A 9,539-nucleotide genomic window follows, 5' to 3' on the forward strand; every position below is an offset into this window, starting at 1 on the left:
TAAAAATGTATCACCTAATACCGAAGGGGAGCCCGATTCCAATCACTGTATCAGCGCCTTGTGACCTTGGGCAAGTCAATATCTCCCTGTGCCTTAAGCACCAAAATCAGACTGTAAGCTCATTCAGGCAGGGACAATTTCCTGTGTGCTGCATACTTTAATTGTGAAGCACTGAGTCCAATTGGGAGAAAAGCTTTATATGAAAGTTATTACTCATTTACTGTGCACTATCGGCAACTGAACTAGCATGGCAATTTCTACTTAATTTCAGCAAATTAGACAATATAAAATCGGACACCCTGGTTTAAATGTGTGCTGTGTTTTATTGTGTCACCATAAAGTGATACTTTAAGTTTTCCATCTGTCTGAATGGCGGCTAAATCTTGTTTTGAAAATACATCTCCACATCATACATTTTTAACACTTTCAGTGCTTGAAAACCTTGCAACAAAACATAATTAGACGAATATATATATATATATATATATATATATATATATATATACACACACACACACACACACACACACACACACACACATACATACACACAGTAAAAAAAATTAAGCTAAAAATCTGTAAACACAAACTACACACGTGTAAAAGACTATGAACATGTAAAGAACAAAACCAAGCACACTGCGCTGTGTATATACCCCCCCCCCCCCCCCATTATATCTCCATATAAATGCCATACGCAAACCCCATGTATTCTGTGCGTGTGTGTATATATATATAACATACACACGCCAGGCACTTAACCTATCGGGTCTCCCTGTCTACACATGCACACATTGCAGGATGCAGGCCGGCCGCCCGCCTCCTCCTCCGGTCATTCACCTGATCTCGCTGTTGTATCTTTCAACCTCGGCGTCCCCACGTTCCGCCATTACAGGAACCACCAACGCCACAGTTACAGCCCGCCCACACACGCACCATCTGACGCGCACCGCGTTTACACCATTGGCTGCCGGGGACGTCAATCAACACGAGTTCCGGGTACTGGAGGTTACGGCTTCCGGCGCAGGGAACCGAACACGGGCGCGTCAGGTTTGCGGAATGAGACGCAGGGAGGATGCTGATTGGTTGACAAGATGCGCATGCGTAGAACTGGGCTCGGCGTCCTGACTGCGCATGCGCAGTGTTAGTTCAGGCTTCATGCAATAAAGATACATTCATTCACCACGTTGTCCTATGGAAGCCACTGACAGGCTTGAGACAAAAAACAGTGCATAATAATAATAGTGGTGGAGGTGTGGTATGAAGTACCACTACTGTGTCATTTTACACCAAAGTGTAAACAGTTTGTTTTAAACATGTCTGAGACGTGAGTGTGCTCACAAGTGATATTTTTATTTGCTATTTTAAAAAAGTACAATTCAACTGCATAAATATTGTAGTTATGTATATGTTTATATAGAGCCATTCATGTACATACCGCTTCACAGCAGTGACACGTGACATAATAATATAACACATAATGGGAACCAGTGCTTTGAGACATAAAAGTAACAGGAAAAGGAGTCCCTGCCCGAAAGAGCTTACAATCTAAGTGGGGAGACCTTACAGAGACAGTGTTATGGTAAATGCGGTTGCAAGGGGCCAAGGTCAGTATATATGAGATGTATAGTAATAGGCAAATGGAATTACCTATATGCTTAAAGAGGTATGTTTTAAGATACGTCTCAGAGGTGGAGAGAGGGCGCTAGTTGGATATTGAGGGGAAGGGCATTCCAGAGGTGTGGACAGTGGTGAAAGTAGGGTTGGGAGAGGGGGGGCAGGTGGGGGGTTGGGAGAGGGAGGGCAGGTGGGGTGTTGGGAGAGGGAGGGCAGGTGGGGTGTGGAAGAGGGGGATAGGATGAGTGAGGGGAGGAGGGCAGGATTGTGAGGAGAGAGGGCAGGGGAGAGAAGGGGAAAGAAAGAGTGAGTGAAGAAGAGAGGGGGAAATATATGGGGAGAGGGGTGAGCGAGGAGGTGTCAAAAAGGGGCGGGGTTCACAAGGCCACCAACATGAAGGGGGCCCCGGTGGAAACTCCAGTCATGGACCCCGGGAAAGCTGTCGATCGACAGAACTGATGAGACACTCTAGTCCCCACCTGTTTTAAATGCCTGGACGAGTACCTGGAAGAATACAAATCTACTTTCAGCACTGGGTGTGGGGCAGTTAGCGAGAAAGGGATTAGACGGGAGAGGGCTTAAGATACAAAAGGGGGAGACTGTCCTGGAACAAGTATTCCCATTTCTGTTCTCTCTGTTCACCCCCCCCCCCTCCTTTGCAGCTTCTGCCTGACAGTTCCTCATTTTCAGCTGCATGTATTTGCTCTGAACACACACTCTGTGCCTATGTGATTATACAATGTTGCCATTCCTGACTGCATGAAGTCTGTGAGTTGCTATAGCAATCTCTGAGATCCTTCTCAGAATGGGCTATTCTACCACCCCCCCCCCCCCCCATCCCTGCTGGCAGTTGGTTTAGCCTGACCCCTATCCCTGTGTCACAAGCAGTACACGCATTCTTTTACTTCCTGACTCTGGCTGAGTGAGTGCATTTCATGTTACACTCCTCTGGCAAGGCCCAATCCTTTTTTACCTGCCCTTAACTACAAAGCATCCACAGAGAAACACTCTCCCAACACAACATCTCATCCACAAATGCCTGTATTTACTGCTGCTTTCCTAATAAAGTGAAGAAAATATAACAGGACTTGGTGTGCTTTGGAAAGAGGGCTGAGTTAATCAGTTAATGAGTAATGAGGTAAACTGGAGCTATTCATACATCGCACGTGACCCTGGTTCCAGTATAGTAGACAGAAGACATCTTTAAGCAGAGCGCAAGAGTCGGGAAGAAATTAGGGCTGAGATGTAAGGAGCGGCAGATGAGTGTATAGCCTTAAAAGTGAGGAGGAGAATTTAGTGTGTGATACGGGATTTGATAGGAAGCCAGAAGAGGGATTTCAACAAGAGGGACCACAAGACAGATTTAGGAGAGGAATACAGTGATTCTAGCAGCAGCGTTTAGGATAGACAAAGGCCCCCAGGCTGAAACGCGTCAGAGGATCCGCCAGACTCTTTTATCCTGATGTGTAAATAAACGTTTTTTCTACACCACCACGACCTGCTGCTGGTTTTCATTCGACTGTGCGCCATTCCTGCCTCCTACGGGGGGAGTGTTCCTTAGGCCGAGTCCACGGTCCCTGCTGGCGTGCTGAGGCGCGCTGAGGCGCAGGGAAAGCGGGTGCTTTCCCTGGCCTTGCGGTTGCTTACCGCAAGCGCTCTCAGCAGCCGTCAGGGGGCGGGCGCGTCACTGGCCGGGGGCGGGCCAGTGACGTCACGGAGCTGGTTCGCCCTCATTGGGCGAACCGCTCACGTGACCGGCCTGTCTCGCCGGCAAGCGGGGGAATTTTAAATTCCCCCAAGACCTGCGCTTCCGCAAGCGCGCGTAAGCGCAGGTGAGCCCCTACTAAAGCCGCTCTAATTGCGGCTGTAGGGGCTCAGTGCTGTGCGGGAGCGCGCCTCAGCGCGCTTCCGCCAGCAAGCAAGTAACATGGCCGAGGCCTTAGAATGTAGGGTAGACAGGTCAGAGGCATGAAGGCCGAACAGTAGAAGGTTACAGTAGTTGAGACAGGAGAGAACGGGGGCCTGTGTTAAAGTTTTAGCAGTATAGTGACAGAGGAAACTGGTGTATCTTTGCAATGTTACGTAAGAAAAAATAGCTTTACCTTGATGTTTATTAAATATAGATCTTTTTTTTTTTTTTTTTTTTTTTTTTTTAAACACAAAGAGCACAACAACTTTTAAGCCACTTTCAGGACAGATCAATGTTAGTGTAGTAGCTCTAATGTTTTTTTTTATTATATAGTGCTGACAGTGTACGCAGCACTATAAATTGAATTTTGCAGGCACCTAAGGAGCCTACAATCTAATCTTGGTGCTTGGAGCACAAGGAGATAGTGATTTGCCCAAGATCACAAGTAACTGACACAGGGATTCCAACCAGATTCTCCCGCTTCAAAGGCAGTGACAGTACCACTGTGCAACTCATTCAGACGGACCTTATGGGTTCTTTTAACCAGTTATGTGAGTAATCAACATTTCATATGTCAGGAACTAGGAGGGCTCCCAGTGTCTTATATCCACATTATACTTACTGTATATATCAGCCTTGCATATAAGTACACAAAATGTACTATAACACTGATCTGTCTGATGGCACTGGTACACGTGGTTAAGTTAACCCTTTAGCTGTTCAGTTATTTCATTATTACTATTACCCGTATGTCCAGTTAATTTTGAAAGGTGTGGGAACTTTATCAAATGTTAAAGAATTATTTGAATCATTATTCCAAATGGCTATATCAGAGTGACAAAGATATAAGAAAGAAAGGGTGACACATGGGGTTCTTGGGGAGAGAGGGTGACACATGGGGTGCTTGGGGAGAGAGGGTGACACGGGGTGCTTGGGGAGAGAGGGTGACACATGAGGTACTTGGGGAGAGGATGACATGGGATGGGGAAGAAGGGGTGAAATATGAGGGGAGAGTGGGGGTGACACATTGGGTGGAGGAGAGGGGGGGATTATGGGAATTAATACTATTTACTTAAAACACTTAAAAATGGATAACTGCAATATGCTTTCCTCAGTAAGGTTTCTTTTTAAAAAATCACGGTTTTGTTACTGCTGCAACACCCCACAATACATTGGGGTAGATTCATTAAGCGCTGGTACTGGTTATCACACCCGATCTGGCGTTAACTCCCAGTGATGTCAAAGTAAGAGTTAGCGTTGGATTGGGTACACTAACCAGTACCAGTGCTTAAAGAATCTGCCCTATTGTTTGGTGGATATAAAGCTAGCAAACAGTGCCATGTCGGTAGCACAAGCTCCGTGGCTGATACTATACTGTACACCTCCTTCATCAACCGTGGCCCCTTACAGACACACTTACCAGAACACCCCCCTACTGTCTCTGTACGTTCTTCTTACTTACCACTTAGACTGTAAGCTCTTTGGGGCAGGGACTCCCTTCCTATTGTTACTTTTATGTCTGAAGCGCTTATTTCCATTATGTTATTCTATATTATGTCACATGTTGCTGCTGTGAAATGCTATATAAATAGGTGGTGCTATATAAATAAAGATATACATACATATATACGTAGGTCAGTAATAATGCAACATAATAAGGTGTTTATTTAAATCACCAAAAGTAGGATCTCTTTTCAAGAAAGTAGCACATATCACATTTTTAGAGCAGCCATCTATCTATCTTTAATATATTGCTGACGTTAACCTGTCCCGGTTGGGTATTCCAAAAACGTATTAGATTTCGATTAATATGTACAGTTTATTTAAAACTGAAATCCCTAGTCGCTGCACAATATGCATACTTTTGTAAAGAATTGTCTTCCTTTAATACATTTAACCAGGCTTAAAGTAAAGATTTGTCTGCTTTTGGTGGGCCGCGGAATGCGGAAGCGTTTGTCAGTCATCTCTTTTTGCTATCTTACTCTACCCGGACCATCTCAGAGAGCCAATAGAGACAAGGGAGGGGGAGGGGGGGCTTATCTTTAGCTGTTCAGTTATTTAACTATTACCCCTGTGTCTCTCCCACCCTCTCCCTACCTACATTGCCCTCTCTTGGCTCCAGTATATTATGCCGCTCAGTACAATTGAACTAAAACAACTTACACAAAAGATTGTAGCTTTAATAATTACTAATACATTACAGTAGGTAAATAGGCCCTAGATCTTACATTGTAAAACCTGCCACATGTTGGGAAGTCTTCATGATAACAACACCCAGCTTTCCCCCAGAAGGCCAATGGATAAGACACATCTTTGTATTCCCCATATGTAAGCTCAGCTCACTGAGCAGTGTCAAGTTTTGTTAAGGTGAATAAAACAAAGGGGAACCCAGCCAGAGCATACGTAGAGTGTGCCAGGAAATGCATTTACAATCGCTCACTGTGACATTTGGGGACAGCGACCAGGAAAAGTGTCAGGCATGGATGATTTCATTGTGCCTGAAGCCATCCTGCTTGTCGCAGGATGCTGCTATGCTCAATGCCAGCTAAAGAGAGCTTCTACGTATAAACTTGGGACATGTGTCTCATATGCAGGATGTGTTTCAGGTTAGTCTTTGTTTTCAGATACACAGGGTAATACATATTGGTAATTTCATCTTTTTACCATTAGGGGGTGCAGTTGTAGTGCAAATACTGATCAGCTGGCAGTTTCTTAATATCTTTGGGTGCAATGTACACACTGGATTTAACTTTAAAAAGCAGACAACGTTTTAACCACTGAAAAAGAAACATTGTTTAAAAAAAAATACATAAATAGCAATTCTATTTCATGCATGCTCCACAATCCACAATATGCAGTTTGTAATTTAAAATGAAATAAATAAGGAGCTGCTTAAATTTGCAATTGGTGGTTCTTTATTTAAAGTAGCTGCTCCTCCGTAGTAGTGAATTCCCAGTGAATAGGGAACTAAAAATGGCCACAATCAATGAGGTGAAAGTCACTATAATGAGTGGTGTTATCCTCAATGATTGATGACTCTTTTTAATTTCCCCGGTGAATGTCTTTAGAAGCAGTAGGACATTTCTGATCTTCTCCATTGGTTTAGATAACGTAATATACACACATACACACAATACCGCTGCTTAAAAAATAATAATATTTTGTTAAGAAGATATTTTTGCACTCGCTTCACACATACCTTCTTTTTTTATGCTTTAAGCACTCCATATATATCTTCTTGTACTTTTTAGTTTTATTCTGGGGCGAGAAATTGGTTACTTAAAAATGAGGGAGAAATGTTTATGCATGGGATATGATTTGTAAGGGAAAAAAAAAACTCAACACAACTGATTATTTCTCAAAGTGCTATAATCTCTTATGGTTTTATGAAAAACTTGTTGTAGTGTAATTTTTCACTGATAATGTTATATTTAGTACAAGCTCACATGCATTTATCCCCGTCCGAGTTACGGCTGTGTATATTGCTTTGTACTGTCCAGGAGACAGACCCGCTAGTCACAGGTAGAGAGTAGTAACCGACCCGTGCCTGGGATTTAAATCCTGAATCAGTAGAATAGTGAGGTCCGGTTCTGGGGTTAAGGCAGGTTAGAGGCAGGATGGTCGTGGTCACAGTTCTGTGGTCAGGGCTGGAGAGAGGCAAAATGGTAGAGGTAAGGTTGTCCGGTGGCAGGCAGGGTTCTGAGGCAGCAAAACAAGACTTCCATCAGGAGACAAGGTAGGTAGTACCTTGCACAGGCAAGGAGAGAGGGGAATGGAAGCCTTAAAAAAGGCAAGAAGCCTTGACCAAGGTAGGTAGTACCATGCACAGGCAAGGAGAGATGGGAATGGAAGCCTTAAAAAAGGCAAGAAGCCTTGACCAAGGCAGGAGCGTGTACACATAGGAGCGTGTACGTATACCTTGACCCAACTCCTCCCTTGCAGTCGATCAGGTACTGGAGGGACCCTCTAGAGATACGGGAGTCGATGATCTTCTGGATGACATACTTTGGTTGACCGGTTCAGAATGGCTGGTTTCAGCAAGGAGACATGAAAAGGTGAATCTTGAATGATGGGGGAAGTTCAAGCTAGAAAGCCACTTCGTTCACCTTCTGAGAAATCCTGTAAGGGCCAATAAAGCATGGCCCCAATTTTATGGAGGGTTGACATAGACGGATATTACGGGTCGAGAGCCACACCTCATCGCCGACTTGATATTTACGTGAAGGCCTTTGTTTTTATCCATGCTTCTCTTCTGTGTCTCTGCCACCATGCGGAGAGTCGCCTGTATTCCTTCACAGAGATACTGCAGGTTGTCGGCCCTAGAAATATTTGCATGGACATCTACTGCCGAGGAGTCGCAGGTGAAGGGTAGTCGGGTTATGCTCTAGTGCTGCGAAGAAGGCAGAGCACTTCAGGGACTTTTGGGACAGGGAGTTCATGGCGAATTCTGCCAGAGACAGGAGGTCCACCTAATCGTCCTGCTGCTGGGAGACATAGCACTGGATGAACTACTCCAAAATTTGATTGGTCCTCTCCGTCTGCCTGTTGGACTGCGAGTGGTAGGCAAAGGAAAAATGAAAGTCAGTTTCCAAACGACGACAAAAAGCCTTCCAGAATCTCGCAATGAATTTAGAGCCCCTGTCAGAGACAATCTGTGTTGGTAAACCATGCAGATGGAATACCTTCTTGATGCAAATGTCTGTAAGCTCTGGAGCAGAAGGAAACTTTTTCTGAGGGTCGAAATGTGCCTGTTTGGAGAATTGGTCAGCCATGACCAGGATTAACGTCATACCCCATAAGTGGGGAAGCTCCACAATGAAATCCATGGACTGGTGTGTCCATGGACAGGATGGATGTAGTAGAGTGCATGGCACCTTAGTTCATGCACATACCATGCAGGCCGAGACAAAGTTCTTGATGTTGTTCCTGATCTCCGCCCACCAGATGGTCTGCTCGAGAAACACAGTGGTTTTCTTAATACCTGGGTGACCCACAAACCTGGAGTTATTACCCCATTGGAGGACTTGTAGATGAAAAGGGGAGGGGACAAATAGCCAACAAGGAGATACAGAGAGACCAGCGAGGAACTCAGACTGGGCTTTGCGAATGTGGTCCATGACAGTGGGAGTTATTATGGCCACAATCCTGGAAGGAGGGATAGTGGGACCCTTGTCAGTTTCCTGCGAATCTTGCGAGGCAAACTGGCAGTGAAGAGCATGTTTTAACATTCTTAGATCCTGGTCTAAAATAAAGAATGTAGTTAAAGCAGGGGAAAAAGAGAGTCCACCATGCTCGGTTGGTGTTCAACCTATGGGCTGCCCCGAGGTACTCCAGGTTAAGGTGGTCTGTTAGTATGGTCACAGGTACTGAAGTTCCCTCAAGGAGATGTCTCCATTCTTTCAGTGCCATCTTCACCACCAAGAGCTCACGATTCCGAACATCGTAATTTTTTTCAGCTGCATCGAACTTCTTAGAGAAGAAACAACAAGGATTGCAGACGCGACTGGAAATCTGTGCTCTGCAAAAATACTGCACCTGTACAAATATCGGAAGCATCGACCTCGAGTAGGAACTGACGGAGAGGGCCTGAGTGAACAAGAATTGACGCTGTGGAGAAGAGTCTCTTTCATTTGAGAAAGTCAGCTTGTTCTTTCGGAGACCAAGAAACCTGCTCTGCCCCCTTTTTAGTCATACCCATTATACTGTAGGTGCGACTAGTTTTGAGAAATCCGGATAAAATGTAGTAATTTGCGAATCCAAGGAACCTTTAAATGGGCCTAGATCCCTTGGGTAGTGGCCAATCTTGGATGGCAGAGACCTTGGCAGGAACCATCTGTAAGCCCTGAGTGGATATCCAAGGAAAGCAAGACTAGATTTCTTGAATTCACATTTTTTTCAAGCTTAGCAAAAAATGATTCTCACGAAGGCGATGAAGCACCGCCTCTACCTTCTGACGATGTTGATCCAAGGTCTTTAAAAAAAATAAAGGCTAGGGAGACACGTTCTTCTTGCA

The 9,539-nt window shown here is 44.8% G+C and overlaps 1 protein-coding gene across 2 annotated transcripts in view; it reads right to left on the reverse strand.

Annotated features, from left to right (window-relative positions):
* TCERG1 (transcription elongation regulator 1) overlaps positions 1–978 on the reverse strand; it is a 43,301-nt gene extending 42,323 nt beyond the window's left edge. For both annotated transcript variants that reach the window (XM_075601029.1, XM_075601028.1), the window contains exon 1: positions 841–978. In XM_075601029.1, coding sequence (XP_075457144.1) covers positions 841–890 — 50 coding nt within the window. In that variant the 5' untranslated portion in view covers positions 891–978. The remainder of the gene's footprint in view (positions 1–840) is intronic.
* Between the last annotated feature and the right edge of the window lie 8,561 nt (positions 979–9,539).

The sequence above is a fragment of the Ascaphus truei genome, chromosome 5, assembly GCF_040206685.1.
Source record: "Ascaphus truei isolate aAscTru1 chromosome 5, aAscTru1.hap1, whole genome shotgun sequence".
Taxonomy (NCBI): Eukaryota; Metazoa; Chordata; class Amphibia; order Anura; family Ascaphidae; genus Ascaphus; species Ascaphus truei.